The sequence below is a fragment of the Strigops habroptila genome, chromosome 5 (assembly GCF_004027225.2).
Source record: "Strigops habroptila isolate Jane chromosome 5, bStrHab1.2.pri, whole genome shotgun sequence".
Lineage (NCBI taxonomy): Eukaryota > Metazoa > Chordata > Aves > Psittaciformes > Psittacidae > Strigops > Strigops habroptila.
The window spans coordinates 26,791,646-26,810,001 of record NC_044281.2 but is presented as its reverse complement, the minus strand read 5'-3'; the positions used below and the strand labels follow the sequence as shown (position 1 = coordinate 26,810,001).

At 36.8% G+C, this 18,356-nt stretch overlaps 1 protein-coding gene across 29 annotated transcripts in view; it reads left to right on the top strand.

Moving 5' to 3' along the window:
- KCNMA1 (potassium calcium-activated channel subfamily M alpha 1) overlaps positions 1 to 18,356 on the top strand; it is a 511,087-nt gene that overhangs the window by 302,547 nt on the left and 190,184 nt on the right. For all 29 annotated transcript variants that reach the window (XR_003991383.1, XR_003991382.1, XM_030485710.1 and 26 more), the window contains 2 exons: positions 5,214 to 5,307; positions 8,694 to 8,805. Coding sequence is in view for 27 of the 29 variants with exons in the window: in XM_030485710.1 (XP_030341570.1) it covers positions 5,214 to 5,307; positions 8,694 to 8,805 (206 nt within the window). In the remaining 2 variants the exon portion in view is untranslated. The remainder of the gene's footprint in view (positions 1 to 5,213; positions 5,308 to 8,693; positions 8,806 to 18,356) is intronic.

The window sequence follows — 18,356 nt, the reverse complement described above, 5'->3', positions numbered from 1 at the left end:
CTCCCGAGCCTCTTTTTCTGCAGACTAAAGCCCAGTTCCCTCAGCTGCTCCTTGTAAGACTTGTTCTCCCAACACTTGCTTCATTGCCCTTCTTTGGACATGCGCAGTGTCTTTCTTGTAGTGAGGGGCCCAAACCTGAACACAGCAATCGAGGATGTCTCACCAGTGCTGAGTACATGTGGACAATCACTTCCCTAGTCCTCTGTGCCATGGTATTTCTGATACAAACCAGGATGCTATTTGCCTTCCTGGCCACCTAGGCACACTGCTGGCTCATATTTATACACTGTCAACCAATACCTCCAGGTCCTTTTCAGCCAGGCAGCTTTCCAGCCACTCTTCCCCAAGCTTGGAGCATTGCATGGGCTTGTTGTGGCTAAGTGCAGGACCTGACACTTTGCCTTGTTGAACCTCATACAATTTGCCTCACCTGTGAATCCAGCCTGTCCAGGTCCCTCTGCAGAACCTTCCTACCCTCCAGCAGATCAATACTCCCACCCAGCCTGGTGCTGTCTGCAAACTTACTTGGTCCCCTCATCCAGATCATTGATAAAGATATTAAACAGAACTAGCCCCACTGCTGTGCTCAGGGAAGACCACTTTTGGCTGTTGGCCATCCAGCCAGTTTTTTACGCAGTAAAGAGCACACCTGTCTAAGCCATGAGAAGCCAGTTTCTCCAGGACAGTGCTGTGGGAAACGGTGTCAAAGCCTTCACTAAAGTCTAGGTAGACAACAGCCACAAGCCTTTCTCTCATCCGCTAAGTGGGTCACCTTATCATAAAAGGAGATCAGGTTAGTCAAGCAGGACCTGCCTTTCATAAACTCATGCTGACTGGGCCTGATAACCTGGTTGTTCTGTATGTGCCACGTGGTCGCACTCAAGATGATCTGCTCCATAACCTCCCCAGCACTGAGGTCAGAGTGACAGACCCGTAGTTCTCTGGATTCTCCTTCTGGCCCATTTTCTAGATGGGTGTCCCATCTGCTAACTTCTAGTCATCTGGAACCTCCCTGGTTAGCCAGGACTGCAGATAAATGATTGAAAGTGGCTCAGTGAGCACTTCCACCAGCTCTATCAGTACCTTGGTGGATCCTATCTGGCCCTATAGGCTTGTGTGTGTCTTGCCCTGTGGAGAAGGACCTGGGGGTGTTGGTTGATGAGAAACTTAACATGAGCTGGCAGTGTGCACTCGCAGCCCAGAAAGCCAACCATATCCTGGGCTGCATCAAAAGAAGCGTGACCAGCAGGTTGAAGGAGGTGATCCTGCCCCTCTACTCTGCTCTCGTGAGACCTCATTTGGAGTATTATGTGCACTTGTGGTATCCTCAGCATAAACAGGGCATGGAGCTGTTGGAGCAAGTCCAGAGGAGGGCCACAAGGATGATAAGGGGGCTGGAGCTCCTCCTGTATGAAGACAGGTTGAGAAAGTTGGGGCTATTCAGCCTGGAGAAGAGAATGCTGTGTGGAGACCTCATAGCAGCCTTCCAGTATCTGAAGGGAGCCTATAAGGGTGCTGGAGAGGGACTCTTCATTAGGGACTGTAGTGATAGGACAAGGTGTAATGGCTTCAAACTTAAACAGGGGAAGTTCAGGTTAGATATAAGGAAGAAGCTCTTTACAGCAAGGGCGGTGAGGCACTGGAATGGGTTCCCCAAGGAAGTTGTGAATGCTCCATTCTTGACAGTGTTCAAGGCCAGGTTGGATGGAGTCTTGGGCGACATGGTTTAGTGCGAGGTGTCCCTGCCCATGGCAGGGGGGTTGGAACTGGATGATCTTAAGGTCTTTTCCAACCCAACTATTCTATGATTCTACAATTCTAAGTGGTGTAGCAGGCCACTGACCATTTCCCCTTGGATTATGGGGGCTTCATGGTGCTCCCCGTCCCTGTCTTCCAGCTGAGGGGGCTGGGTACCCTGGAACAACTGGTCTTACTATAAAAGACTGAGCCTTAAACTATTAAATACCTCAGCCTTTTCCTCATTCGTTATAAATGTTTCCTCCTGCACCCAAAAAAGGAATCTCCTTTAGCCCTCCTTTTGTTGCCAATATATTTATAACAACATTTTTTATTGTCTTTTACAGTAGTAGCCAGATTAAGTTCTAGTAGGGTTTTGGCGCTTCTGATTTTCTCCCTGCATAACCTCATGACATCTTTGTTGTCCTTTTGAGTTGTCTGCCCCTTCTTCCAGAGGTCATAAACTCCTTTGTTTTCCTGAGTTCCAGCCAAAGCTCTCATTTCAGCTCTCATTTGAGGTCTTCCTCCCTGCTGGCTCGTCTTTTGGCACAAGGCTCCTGTGACTTTAAGATTTCCTTCTTTAAGAATGTCCAGCCGTTCTGAATTTCTTTGTCCTTCAGGACTACCTCCCAAGGGGCTCTGTCAACCAGTCTCCTAAACAGGTCAAACTCTGCTCTTTGGAAGTCCTTCTGTTGTTGTTGACAAACAACAGGTCCAGCTGGGCACCTTCCCTAGTTGCCTCCCTCACCAGCTGTGTAAAGAAGTTTTCTTCCACACATTTCAGGAACCTCCTAGACTGTTTCCTCTCTGCTGTGTTGTATTTTCGGTGGATATCTGCTAAGTTGAAGTCCCCCATGAGAACAAGGGCTTGCTTTGCTCAGCTGCTTACAGAATATTTTGTCTGCCTCTTTGTCCTGATGTGATCATTAAGCACAGCTAGAGTTCTGCAATGGATGGCTATAAACTCTTCAGAAGGGATAGGCAAGAAAGGAAAGGTGGTGGGGTAGTCCTGTATGCGAGGGAGTGTTTTAATTGTCTAGAGCTTAATGATGGTAATGATAGAGTTGAGTGCTTATGGGTAAGAATCAGGGGGAAGGCCAATAAGGCAGATGTTGTGGTGGGAGTCTTCACCACGGGGACTACCCAACCAGGACAAAGAGGCAACAAACAGAAGGAGCTGGAAGCCATTGGGCAGTGGGAAAACTGTAACATAGTTGTCATCACAGAAACATGGTGGGATGAATAAATAATAATTTCTTTAGCCTCAATGACATGCCTTTCTGACACAATAATCATTTAACATAAAAAGGAAAGGACATAGTGTTTGTCTTTGAAACTGATTAACTTAGAAATTGAAGGAGAGGGATCTCTGAAATGAAGGATACTTTAGGGATATGATAAGCAGAAGTTCTGGTATTAAGTAAACAAAAGTCTAAATCAGGATTGTGTTCCACTGTGCTAAGTGTTTTGCAAACAAAATGAAGATGTATTATGTATTAACTAATTTGTCAGATCTCTAGGCTTTTGTAAAGGACAATGGTACAAAAGTACAGTCGTTAGCTACAACCTTTGCTAACCTTATCTAAACAATTATGACAAATACCAAAAAACTGTGGAAAGGAAGATAATGAAGTGCTCTCTGTCCTAGTTAGAAATCTGTGCAATTCCATTAGCTTCAGTGGGTCCAAGTCTCTGTGTTGATGCAGGGTTATTCATTCTGCTTCTGCTTTACTTCTTGTGATTTCTGTTCGTAGGGTGCATAGTGACTCACTGTGTAGCCTACCTTATTTTGACAAAATTCTTTGCTCTCTATAATGCCATACAGAAAATGATCCTGTTGGGTTCTCAGACTATATCCACTGTTCTTATAGCTAAAGCTGTATTTGTAAAGTATGAGGTGCTGTCTTCCGTCCTCATATGCTAACATATGCTTCTCTTCCCTTCTGCCTGTTTTTGTGAAATTTTATTTGAACTATAACAGAAATGTTTCATAACTTCAATGTCTTTGCAAACAGTTTTTTTTAAAAACATTTAAGTATAGTTTCCTATAGCATTGAAGCTTCTTAAAAGATAAAGCTATTGTACATCAAGGAGAATTTTGCTGTATACATTCATGCATCTATAAAGGCAGGAGAGGGCATGCTGTACTTAACTTGTTTGACCTGTAATGTATACAAGGAATGGAAAATTTGGCTGCATGTGTAATGACCTGGTAGCACAGGTAATTTCCCTTATGCCTTAAATTAGGTAACCAACATTCATAATGCATAGAATCTTGCTTGTTGAGCAGTCTAGCATTATATTTTGCAGAGCTGCCACTATACTAACTGGTATGATGCTCACATTCAGTGATTTATTTGACCTGGGAAGCCAAAGAATTTCTTTCCTCAAAGGATGTTTTCTGGGGCTCCAAATGATCTAGGTTCTAGTTTTCCACTCTATTACAGTCATGATTAATACATGATCATTTGCAATATATGTATCTATATATATGTATATATGGTGGGACATTATGTATATATAGTATATACATCAGCATATATTGGAACATGATTTTCACTTTGGTCTGTGATTTTGACATTGTTCTGTGGCTTCATCAACCTACTTCAGAGACCTCACAAATAAATCACTAATCATACTCATGAAAGTTATCTCTTTCCTTAGATAAAAGTATATTTATAAAGTACCAGTTTGTATAGAGTATGCTTTGGACCTGTCCCACTGTTAAATAAAGCATAATATAATAAGCTAGAATTTGCAATGGCTGCCTGACATACACAAAGGTATTTTAATTAATCTGCATGCAGAAATTAACCCTTAGAGTACTGCTTCAAATACCTCAATTTATTTTGTTACTTAATTTTACCAGTGGGCTATGCTGCTTTTCTACTCAGTTCATAGTATTGTAAATAAAGTACAATAAATAGCCATACACAAAAAAGAAGTGAGAAAAAGGAGAAAAAAACCCCACCCAAAACCAACTTCTTATAAACAAGGGATTCTACAAGACTAAATACCGCAGGTTGCTAATGGGTAATGTATTCCTAAGCAACTACTTTTTTTAAGGTGTTATATTATGACATGAATTAAAACCATGTAATGCTTAGCTGTGGCTGTGTGCTTGCTAGGTTTCCTCCTAAAGTATTATAGGTATGTCTCCTATAGAAAGAAGTCAGTTCTTTAAGGGTTAATGAGGGGTTAAGGAATCCTGAGGTATTATCCCGCTTGTCCTTTCTTAAAGGTATCTGCATGTTAATTCTCCAATATTACCTGAACAGGTGAATATAAAGACTGTATGAATGACTAACAGAATGAATGAAATAATTCATTTGAAATGCTTGCTTGTATCTTGTAAAAGACTGGAAAACAGAAATGTGATTTCTGAATCAAGGTCTTTAATGAAATGCAGAAAAATCTCACAAGAGTAGAAACTTGTATACTGACAATTTACTCTGATTTCTTTTTCTTTCAAATAGTCCAATAGAATCCTGCCAGAATTTCTACAAAGATTTCACATTACAGATTGACATGGCTTTCAATGTGTTCTTCCTACTCTACTTCGGCTTGCGTGTAAGTAGTGTGTCTTCGATGTCTTGAGTCAGGGAGTGAATATAGCTATTAGATGGGAGTATTTCGAAACAGCCTGACTTTACAATGGCTGGACAAAATTAAGCTGATTTCTAAAATGCATGAGCAAAGAATTTGTTTGAGAACATTTAAGTAATAATAATAAGCATCTAAGATCACTAAAGAGACCAACAGTTTATAAGCTAAGCTGTCTGTTCCAGAATATTCTTGTGTGGTAGAAAGGGAAAACTATTATTATTCAGTGATGTTGAAGCTACTTTCAATGCTCGCAATGGAGTGATAACTACCTCAGCAAGACTAGTGAGTACTCGATCTATTCCTCTGCTGCTAGATATGCCTTTGGCAGTTGAAGGTTGAGATAACAGCTTGTAGAGCTGCTGTATTCATTTTTATGCATATCCACTTTCCCAGACTGGTAATGCATGTTTTAAGGAACTTGAAATACTAGCCAATATGCTGAAATGTTTATCCTTAAAATTAGCACTTTCTGAAAATTAAGTAATGCTGTTTTAGGATCTGAAAGTTAGGACATCTGAAAAAGGTAGACACTTTTAAAAGTTTGGGCCAGTAACATTCGGAATTCAAGCTGTTGGGTTTGGGGGTTTTCGTTTGTTTGTTTGTGGTTGTTTTGTTGTTGTTGTTTTATTTTAAAAAACATCTTGAAAACTAACTTTGCAAAACCCTCAAACGTAACAGAACTAGCAGGAAAACCTCATGTGAGCAGAAAGTCTGCCACAGTGGTCTTTAAATTTGATACAAGTAATGCCTCCTGAACTTCCTTTGTCCATTTTCCTCATGAATCACAGGAGCTCCTGTGTCGCAATGATAGTTGAGTTCCTCCTATTTCACTTCCAATCAACTTAACCAACCTTTTCTGATGATCCAGTGAGGAATTTTGTTGCAAATCTAAGTTATTTCATTGCCTAGTCTAGGTGCAATCTTTGGCTAAATAGATAAATTCCTTCAGTATTTACACTACTATGTATGCATTCTAAACTGTATTTTAAAAGCATACAGTGTAATAGACCCTATTGCTTAAGGATTTGTGGGGCTTTTGTAGCGTCCACTAGGCCTGCAATACAGGTTAACTTTTTGGCATAATGGGTTCAATGCATGGTACTTGTGAACTTCCAAGAACCCTTATTTTAGAAGTATCCAAATGCTTTGGAAATTCTGTGCTAGTGATAAGGTTGTATGTTCTTACCAAGAGAATTAAAATTACATGTTGGCCACTCTTACTTACTCAAGGCAGTAACTTAGGCTACATTATCAAGAAGCGGAGCACAATAAGAGAGAATATACTGGGAGTGGATGCTAATACTTTCATGTCCATGTATGTTTTTTGGAAGGGGGAGAGGGTAATGTAAAGTCCACTTGGGTCCTGTGGAATGAACTCACTTTAGCAGTTACAATAGGTGAGATGCACTGCCAGAACCCCTTTTTCAGTTTTAGGTTCAACCAAAACAAATCTTTGTGTTATCCAAAACAACTTTGTGATGCAAACTGAAGTGTGGTAAGTGGGGATGATAAGGATTCACTTCAGATTAGTACTCCTTATCTAAGTCAAAGTGCTAATATACATGTAACTTCAGTTCTCCAAGAAGTCCTACTGAAACAAACAGGATTTCATAAGGAAAAGTTGATACTTGGTTGTGTGGATGGAATAACTGGATCAATAATGAATTTGCTAGTTATATAATAAGCATCCCCACCTTTAGCTATTTTATATTTTACTTTTTTTTTTTGTTTTTTTTTTCTGATAAATATCTTGTGTGAGGACTCACTTGCAAAGCAAAGATTTTAAGAAATATTTTGAAATTTCATCCTTCTCCACCTGTTCTCCCTAAAATGTTGTTGCAACTCAAAATCATATAAATATTAGCTTATCTTCAGTTCTAGAAGATATTTGCGTTCAAACACACACATATCCATTTTAAAATCTTTATTGGCTAGTATCCAACTATATGAGAACTCAGAAGTCAAGTCTGCAAACTGCTGATGAAAACTAAGTCCAAACTGCAGGATTTAGCGCTTAATCAAGCAATAGGGTCTGGCAGAGATATGGCAAATATGGAAGTAATCCTTATTTGGAAATGACAGAATTATGCTAGTGCTTCTAGAAGTGCTTCTTCAGGCATGGTAGGATTTATTCTGTAATGAAATGGGCTTTTATTAGTTGCAATTACCTAAATGAGTAACTGTTCAAATACTTCCACAGAAAACTATAAGTGGCCTTTACAGTCAACAGATTTTATTTTCATTGTTTAATAACACACTTTAACCTTTTTGAAAGCCTGAAGGTTGTGCCCTATAGAAACGTAAAATGTGCTGATTAGCACACATATTGCAGGTTATGAAAGTATTGATCTGACATCTTAAAAAGCTTTTAGTTCCAAATATTCTGAGTACTAAATTCAACAGAAGGGAAACGAAAGCTTCTGGGTGTTTTTCTTGAGTTTTCATGCTAGTGAGTTGGTACTAAGTAATACAGACTAACAAAATGTCAATTTAGTTTAAGCTTTGAGTCTTCTCTGAGGAAGATGCTGCTCATGTTGTCTGTCTTTTTAAGTATGATTTCAACACTCTTGACATCTTCCAATAGTTTAGCTGAGATTCCGGCAAAATTGATATAAATATTTTCTGTTAAAGGTTTAAAGTAATTCTAAGGCTAGGAGATTAAGTGGATGAAATAGAGAATATCAATATTTGCTTTGGAAGAAAGACAGTGGATATTGTCTGTAGTTCAAAAAATAAAAGCACTGTTTTGAAATATGTTTTAGTTTTGGAATAGTCCAGGGTTTAAGACTTGCATGAGTAAAACTGCTCCATTAAATGTCTTCATGATGCACTAGATTTTTATATTTATTTGTGTATTTATATTTGATAATTATAGAAAGCATACGTTTTACTTATTACTTGCATGTGAATAGTAGTTTGACCTTGTTTAAGCACATAGATGAATAAATAAGTTCAAACTATGGTAATCCTTGGCATCTAAGTTTCCCAGTTTTCCTAGGCTGATTTCGTAGTCAGGAGAGAGAAATGACCTTATCCATGGCAAAATTCAAAGGACTAAAGTCCTGCTGCAGTCCTGAATTAAGCCATATAGGAGTTATCCTGGTGATTACCTCTTGATAGGATGATAATGGGGCTGTTTGTAAACTATGTGGTTATCAAGCAATTCACAGTACAGACTTCTTTCCAGTGAGACATGTCATTTTGTCTGGACTGAGCTAAAATGTCAGTTACTGCTCCACTAACTTTGGTAAGTGATATTTTAGAATAGAAAATATTGCCCATATTTGCAACTACCATGAGGATAATCTGATTCTTTCATCCCTCCCCCTCTTTTTTTTTTTTTTTTTCAGTTCATAGCAGCCAATGACAAGCTATGGTTTTGGCTAGAAGTTAACTCAGTAGTAGATTTCTTCACAGTCCCTCCAGTGTTTGTGTCAGTATATTTAAACAGAAGTTGGCTTGGTAAGTAAAATAGCTTTTCCTTTTAATAGATGTTACAAAAATACATAAACTCTGCACATTTTGATGGAGAATTTCTTCATCCTGTGGCATTGTTTAAGGAGAAGAATGTTAACAAATTGTTTTTGCAATGAATTTGCCATTTCAGCAGACAGCTGGGTTATGTCAGAAAAAGCACTTAAGTCAATTTTCTTCTTAATCATTAGTATAATCTCCTACACTAAGTGGTGGTGAACTCCAGCTTGGAAATACTGTGTAATGGGGCATTTGATGCAATTGTTTCAGCTTACAACCTGAACAGGTGATCTAGATCATTTATTTATTCACTAAACTAGATTTCCATGAATCATTGTCAACAATGAAATCAACAAATGTTCTTCACATTTTCAGCCAATATAGCTAAATTTTAAATCCACTGAAAAAACAGCTTTGGAAGATTTGTTCAGACACTTACTGAGCTTAACATTTGTGTATGACTGCTAGGAATGCACTAGAAAAGAATATGCCACATATAAAAGGGAATACAAAATTAAGCAGAGCAGACAAAATATATCAATTAAACAACACCCATAATGTAGCATAGGAAGTTTCTTGTACAAATTGTGTATTCTCTCCAGTTACGTAAAATGAAGGTCAAAATTCGGAAGTTTTTATTCAGGGAAAACTTCCTAAAATTAGACAACATACGAAAACTCACAATTTAACAATCCATTTCTTCAGAAATACAGGCACTTGTTGTTCCTGAATACTGAAGAGAGTGGTCATGCTAAATGTCTGATATGGAAAGAAAAGTAAAACAGAATATCTTTTATGGTATTACAATATTTTCAACTTGGTACATATGTGCAAAGATGCTAAAATTATTAATGAATTGCTGTTGTACAAAAAGAGATTAATAAATGTGTAAGCATGTTTGAGTTCATACTATATGCATCAGTGGTTATTAATATGCCAAAGAAGAAAGCACTGAAACAGCCAAAAAAGATCTCTACACATCCTTATATGATTACCGTCTTCATCACATACTTCTGTTGTGTATGTAAAATTCATGCTTTCTGAAGTAGAAAATGTTATACAGTTCCATATTACGATAGAAAATCAAATAAAAAAGAAGGTATGTAAATAAATAACAAGCTTATGTTTAAAAGAAAATTGTTGATTTTACTAGCTATAACTCAATCCCAGATTCTTTGCATTATGTGAATTAAAGGGATGTATTTTCACACTTGAATGCATATCAGAGTTTCCCAGAAGTTTGAGATTGAAATCATTGGAGATGAAGGATACCTAAGAGCAAGTACTAGAATCACAGGATCCATAGAAAAGGAATATGAGATGAGAAAATAGCAAAACTTAAAAATTTGGGAAATGAGGCAAAGAGATAATTATTTGAGATGAATACCCTTTGTGAAAGTGACTGCATAATTGCCTGACTCATGGTGACACAGCAATCTAACTAACAGTGCCAACAGGAATAATGAGTTTGCCCATTTAGCAATTTCTGCTGGATAGTTTTACAAGACTTAACGTAATTTTGCAGGCGGAGTTAAGCATTGTACTTATATTTACTCATAGGGTTGAAAGGATTTCCATCTCTCTTAATTACACCAATGTCGCTTTTTCTTGATTTCTTGTTTATAGTCCCACTTTATCTGTTTTCTAACTGAATCGTCCTGAGACATTTGTCACTGGCTGAGGCACAGAATTTTTTTTTTAATGTAGTCAGCTTATTTACAATGTTTGAGCTTTGCGCCTGCTTCCACTATGTTTATTCCAAAGGGGTTTTCACCTTAGGGAAAATCATCCTTAGTGAAATTATTCACTAATTCAAAAATGTGAATTACTGGAGTCTCTGACATAGCTGTAATTTGGATCAGCATGTTATTATTTTCATATGCTGTGGTGAGAGAATTTTTAAGCAAATACACTTAATGAAAGCAAATACACAATTAATGAAGATTGTCTATTCCTTTACACCATTTAAAGAGATGGCAAAAATTACTCTGCCTGTGGAGCTCATATATATATTTTGGACATATTGTAGGTAATACAATGGCAGAACTGGGCAAGTGGAGGGGAAAGGATGGTATTTGGACCATATTATTTACAGCTTCAGGCTTGATGTCTACTTTTACTTTTCCTTTTATATATTTTTTTTTTTTTTTTTTTTTGTAATTAATGACTTATCCTTGTGCAGAGGATGATTCAGAACATGTAATTTCTGGTTTCTGCACCAAGTGATGCTGTGGTAATAGGATTCACAAGGAGCTTAGTCTTTTAGCAGGCCAGATAAATAGTAAGTGCTTAATGTTAGGCAATGCAAAAATTATTTAAGAGGTTTGGAATTCAGTGTGTCCCAATAATTTATTACTGTTTAAGGAGGATTCCTTTACGTGCCTTAAATTTCAAGATGATTTAGGAGCCCAAATACAATACATTGTCTGGAATGTATTGCACATCAAGGTCTTTCCAGTTTATTTCACTATTGATTCATGTTAGTTCAGCTGTAATAAGTTCATCTAAATACTAGACAGAACAAATGTCACCAGAATGTGGCTCCCTGAATTCAGGAGTTCATAAGAACTGTCCTGGTTTAGCTAACTGACGATAAAGTGCAAACACACAGTTTGAACAGTATTAAAAAAGCCCAAACTATCCTAACTCAAAAATAAACTTTGCCTTTAGAGCACTAAATGCTTATAGAGTGATGTGAAGTATAGCAGAGGACATGTGGTCTGAACAATACCATCTTTTAATGTACTACAGTGGAAAGCCAGTGGGTTTTTGCCTTTTCTTATGCTAGTTCAAAAATGCCACCATTCAGCTATTATGTAACTCTAAGTATGAAAAGCCTTCCACTTTCCCTGCTACCCTTTTGTGTTAATAAAATGTATTTTTGTATCTTAAAATGCTGTATATGAATAAAATTTTCCATCAGTATTCATAAATCTAATCTTCCACCTAGATTTCAATATACAATCAAAATTCAATGTGCAAAATGGGTCAAATTATGCTTTTCCATTGAAAGGTTTCTAGGAATGTTCAGGTGTTCACTGTCGAATGTACAGTTAAAGAAGCAATAGCACTTAAACCCTGTAAAATATCAAATTTTGAGATTTGATAAATCCTTCAGAAAAGATTTCTAGGGTATCATTTTTGCTAGAATAGGGTAGCATGAGAAAAGGAAGTACATGAGTAGAATACAGCTGGCACATGGAATGATCTACATATTATTGAAAGATTGTGGGGCAGTAGAGAAAGGGAAGAAAATTTTAATGAATGTGTAATTCAGTGATATACATTGCTTCATTGCTTTGACAGTCAGTATAAAAATTTCTTACTCTGACTTAAAATTGTACAAGTACAAACGTCGGTATGTTTTTTGATGTTCATTTTCATTTAAATCCACTTGACATTTTTCCAACACTGTTTTGCAAACAGTAACGTTAGTGTAGATGCTTACATGTAAACTAAAGCTATGCTTTATAAAATCATGAATATTTCTTGCATAACACTATAGAACAAAATTTCTGATAGTGATAGGAGGAAGATTCTCCTTCTCCTTCAAGTGCAGGCTTTTGTGGAATGGAGTTAATCTTCCCAAGGGAAGAATGATAACAGGAAGGATGGAGTTTCTGGCTCTTGAGATTTTACAGGTAATTTTGACAGTTAATTTCAACCAGATTACTTCAGTGCATTGCTGAGTCTGGATACTGTCATTATAGTGGAAGTGAAGGTAGGCTAGAAAGGTTGTTGGATGAAAATGAAAAATTTGCAATGGGAGTAGTAATGCTGTGGTAAAACACATTTTTTTTAACACATAGTCATCATGATCTGAGAATCATAGCTAAGTTTCAGCTTCAGATCTTTGTTTCTTTGGATAGCTTGCAGTCTGCCAAGTTGGAGAGCCATGCAAGAAATGAACATCTTCCAGCTGTATTCAGTAATGGTTTACAAACATTCTACATACCACTTAAAACTGTTGTGCTATCTTGTGTGATAGCTAAAGCAATTCAAATGACTGAAATGCCTTTTATCATGTACTTCTATGCTTATGAAAAGGAAATACTGATTTTATGGGCAGACTGTTTTGGAATAAATTGCCTTGGCAGGATGGTATTGTTAGAGGAAGATTAAACATGTAAAATATGATCTTGGCTTCACATTTACAAGGGCATGCAAATGTGGAACAATTAGCCTTGGAACTACAGTGATTAAATAAAGCCTAATATATGGATTTGATAGTGTCTCATATTACTGAATCACAGAAATGAAAGATCGAAATGATCCATTTCCTTTTCCTGATCATGTGATTCATGATTTCTACTGTATAAAATATCAAGTGATAGAAGCTGTTTGACTCCTAATACATTCTATTATCAGGAAGATTTTTTTCATCATCCTTCCCTGACATCCCTTTTACTCTAGGTTGCTACTGAAGCTGTGCTTTTTTGCTTTTTTGCCCTTTTTTTTTTTTCCCCAGAAAATAATTCAAGATTTACAGTGGGGAAAGAACACAGACAACAGATGCGAATGTAGACACATGCACAGCATAGAGAACAAATATCTTTGTGTGGTGATTAGCACGCTTATGGAAAAGAGGAGATAAGTTTTTCCAGTCTTTGCTCAAATTCTGTCCAGGTCCCACTACAGACATCTCAATTAGTTTTGGATGAGACTTGTGGTCTCAGTATCAATTCCTGATCTGAGAAGACTGTTTCCAACATGTCTGGTAGTCATTCAGCTATTTTTGCAAGTTGGAGAACTAAATTGCTTTGCCTCTGTGGGAAGAGATAGATAGCTGTGGAGAAAAATCAGTTGTGTCTTATTAAGATAGTTAAGCTGATGGTGTGATTGCCTCCTGGCCATTCTGCAAGTGTGCTTCAAGATGAAACTTTAGTTAAAAATCTGTGATGTGAAAACGTTTGTTTCAATACCCTGTAGAGTTTTTTGACACAAAAAACATACAGAAGAGCTCAGCTTGAAACCATATTTGAATCTGCAAAACACTATTCCTTTTGGAAAACATATATTTTAATGGAATACCTTAGTTATACTAACACAGAGAAGTATTCTGATAATTAAATTGTAAGGATAGCAATGTGAGAGAGGAATTATGAACTCCAGAACTTTATAATCATTTACTGTCTTTTGATGCATCCACAGGTCTCAAAACTGTCACTTTCTTAGCACCTTAAATTTGCAATCATTTGCAATTATTTTGTTGGTGAAATATTGTGCATTTCTGCCATCTATTGGCAAAAAATTTGAATACACGTTCAAATTCTACAATATTTCTTACAAAGTGTATTTTATACAGCTTTAATGCATTTTGTGTCGTTTTACTTACATTATAAGTTATTTTATATATAATGGATGCCAAATTCTGTAAGATTTCATAGGAGAGTTATATTTTATGTATATGTGCATATGCAGTACTTTTGTGTGCATTAACATTTCTTTGTTCATTTCAAATACCTTCAAATAGGTATCTGAATTTAATCAAAATAGTTCTGAATACTCAATGTGATTGGTGATTTGTCAGTAATATGCTATTGAGTGGACTGTATGACATTTTTATTATATCAAAGACAAGAAGTTTTTGCTTTCTTCTCGATACCTTTATCAGTTCAGTTTTCACAGAGCTCTTACATTTTGACAGGGTACCAGTTAAAGTGGTACTTCACAACAGGCTTTTGAGTTGTTACAATATTAATAGCGAAAGGTAACCTTGTGACAAATATGTATTTGTCATAACATCTGTGATGAATTCTTGGGAATATTGTTGCGTGCAATTGTGGAAATATGCTGCTTGTCTCTCCTCCACTAATAAGTCAAAGAAGTTAGCCAAAGGACTCTGGAGCAGGGGAAAAGCACAAGGACAGTACTGCTCCCAATGTCATATTAGTTCCTGGCATCTAGCTGACATTTGTAGAAACTGTGTACTTGCTTCCCTACGACTCTGAATTCAAAGTAAACTGGAAAATGTAAATCATCTTCTGTTTCCAGTCCATCACTGTCTGTGAGTGATACTGAACACTTCATAGAAAATTGACCCTAAATTTATTCTGTTTTCTATTCTACTCTGATTGGGAGGGGCCACAGGTAGGGGTGTACCTTGATTTCTCCTGTGTGAATGAGTGGCAGGTTTAGCCCAAAAGTAGTCATACTCTTTGAATGTTGAGGAGCTATTGCAAGTTAATATCATAGCTGCTACCACTTACATTGCTTTAAATAAAAGTGCTTCCTAGTTTATCTGGCTGGATAACTTTGTCCTCTTGCATCTTTTCTCCTCTTATCTCCTTCAGAGAAGAAAAACTTGGTTGAGCAGGTATACACCTTTAGTGGGGGAAAAAAAAGTCTTATATTTATAGTTACCTATAAACAAATGCTTTTGTTGTCATCCTGCTTTACACATGCCCTGCTTGTCGCTAGCTTGTCTTTTCATTATCAAGCATTACATCCTCTAGTATCACCGGTTAGCTTTATTAATGTGGTTTTTACTTTTCTTCCAGACTACTAATAGAAGTATTAAATAACTTAAGATCAAGAACATGTCCCTAACAAGACTCCCAGGGAAGAGATAGCATCATAGAATCATAGAATGGTTTGGGTTGGAAGGAACCTTAAAGATCATCTGCTTCTAATCCCCGTGTCATGGGCAGGGTCACCTTCCACTAGACCAGGTTGCTCAAAGCTCTAATCCAGCCTGGCCTTGAACACTGCCAGGGATGCTTAAACGAAGGCTACCCAAACTCTACATTCTTATCTTCAATAGAATTAGAATAATGTTCTAAAAGAAAAACCCCACTTTTCTCTCAAACTGCTTAAGGAACCCATAATTCACTTATGCTGTCTTCTGGCACTTTTATTCCTTTGCATAAGGGACATGCAAAGGAAGAGGTAGCATCCAAAAAGATCATTGCATTAGCATTAGTCAGATGCTTTCCAAGTTTTCCTGAGCTACCTACAGCACATAACTAACCTGCATACTTTCCTGAATGGTACTATGAGAGATAAGATTAATTTTTTTATTTAACTAGTTGTTCCTTATCTTTAAAAGTCAGCTGAAAGACCAGTTGAGTATAAAATTTTGTGTCTTGGCTTCAAGATGGTGCATTAACTTGTACTTTGTAGGCATTCAATCTATTCATTATACATTATCCAGTAACTTTTCCTCCTGATATCTTCTTCCACTGATTTCTTGGTAACTGTTTTTTTAAATACATTGAGTTCGAATAATGTTGTTGCATTGTGATCTTCCCAACTTTGTGTTTTCAATGCTTGCTGTTTACACTATTTTATACTTTGTAAGCAATATAATTAATATCTACATAAGCCCCAAATCAGAAGTCCTTATGCTTAAACATGAGAGTTTATATACTGGTAATTTTAATATAAATTATATGATTTCTGATGACTGTTTTTGGACATTAGTTAATTTTGTATTTCTAAGCATCTAACTTCTGCAACACAGCTTAAAGCATCGCTTATCTTCTGGCCTAATTGTACTCAGATGTCCACGTAGCTCTCATTAATTCAGTACCCGTTGTCTCGTTTGTTCTGTGGTGCATGAGGCTTGGTTTATGTGGAATTAAGAAAAGATGTGTTATGCAGTTTAAGTAATTAGAAAAACATTCAACCTAGCCATGTTCCTCCTGACCTTTCCATAAATCTGAATTAGTCAAATATGTCCTGTTGAGGCTGGAACTGATACAAACTGATGCAAAGATAGTTGGGATTTCACTAGGAAGATTTGAAGTTAGGAGTTCCATATGAGACTTTAGAAAGTTCATATAATGGCTGTTTTTACCAAATATCAGAGAGCTGTGGATGAACTTAAGTACTGAACTGACACTGAAAGTTTATGTAAACATGATCATTCATATCTTTTCAACAATCATTTGTCAATTCCTTCACACAACTTTATATATAAGTCAAGAGATGATTTCAGTAAGATTTTCATTCTTATAATGCCAAACTCAAAAGGGAAGACTTCATTAACACGTTTACTGAGATGGACTGCTTGACCATCACCTGACAGACCCAAACCCTGTTGGGATTAGGCAAGATTACTTCTTGTGCTTCTATGCTTCTGGTATGAATATGAGCAAAATTCTGACCTTTTTGCAGTGGATGGGTAATAGTAGTATAGCAATGGTACATCCCTCCTCAATCTGTTGCTCGATACAGTTAAATTTTTGCAATTGCAGTAATTTGCCATACCTAATCAGGTGACATGTAGAGAAGGAAAATTTGGGATATAGAAGTAAGTATTCTTACAGCTAAAGTATTTAAGGCCTTTTTTGAGGATTTCGACAACAGGATATTTATACCATCTGGCAGATTTTCATACAATATTGACTTAAGTCAAGAAAACAGTATCTTTCATAGTTTTCCACTTTTTGCCACTTGTTTCACATTAATTTTTGAATGCCTAAGGTTCTCTAATACTTCTGTATTTATAGTGTCCATGCTTACGTTATGCAGGGCTTATTCTTGATTGACTTCTTATGCCAGACATTTAGCATTCATTAACCTTGTTATCACCTTCAGCAGTATTTAATTTCATACTGTCTCAAATTCCAAATAATAAAATAAAAATAGAACCACAGCAGAGAAAATCTAGTCCATAAGTGGAAGGACATTTCTCTGTACCACAGGAGGGTCTCTGAAGTTACTGACTCCTACCTAACTACTTGCACTGCAGTGGTGTACCTGATGGATTGCCAGGAAGTCTTTGCCAATAAAGCTAATGATGCTCAGAGGTCACTATTTGCTTGTTCTTTGTAAGTGCAGGCTTTTGGATCTTTCTGCAGCTTTCCCCAGTTTCTTCTGTTCAGGGAACTTTTTAATATGGAGCAGTGTTAAATAAACTGCTACTAAACTTTGGTATGCACTTTTTTTCACTCAGGCATTTAGTTTTTAATTCTTTAATCATTTTTATAGTAGTTAGTTTGCAGGCAATATAGATCATGACGGTCTGGCAGTCAATGAGCATCTGAGTCTCTACATGTAAAATATTGCGAGTATGTATTCAAATGAGATGGGATAATTTGTAAAGAAAATATCATGACCTCAGCTTTTATTTTCTATTAAGTTCTGTAGTAACACTGAGTTTGGATTCTTCTGCATTGTTTCACTTTCCTTCCTATTGTGGGCAAACTGTAGATATCAGCACTGTAGAAGCAGAGACATGTAGAAAATAAGAACAAACCAAGATAGATTCTCCTTTTCTCTTGAAATTCATCTAAAGAAAATGATATACAATTGCATGCAGGGCAGATTTTATGAGAAATACAGTGGAAAATAACAAATGATACATAGATTTAGAGAAATGGCATCTTCTAGGGAAACATCAGACACCTCCTTTTCTAGGCACTGGTTCTAATCTATTCTGATAGTGTTTAGAAATTTTTCTTATCCATTCTTAGTCATTTGGTAACATTGGCCTATTAGTACAAGCATTTGTGTGCACTTGAAACTCCATGAAAATTTGCTTCTCAGTAGGTGGATCACAGAGAGATTTTCTGTCTGACATGAATTTGAAGAGA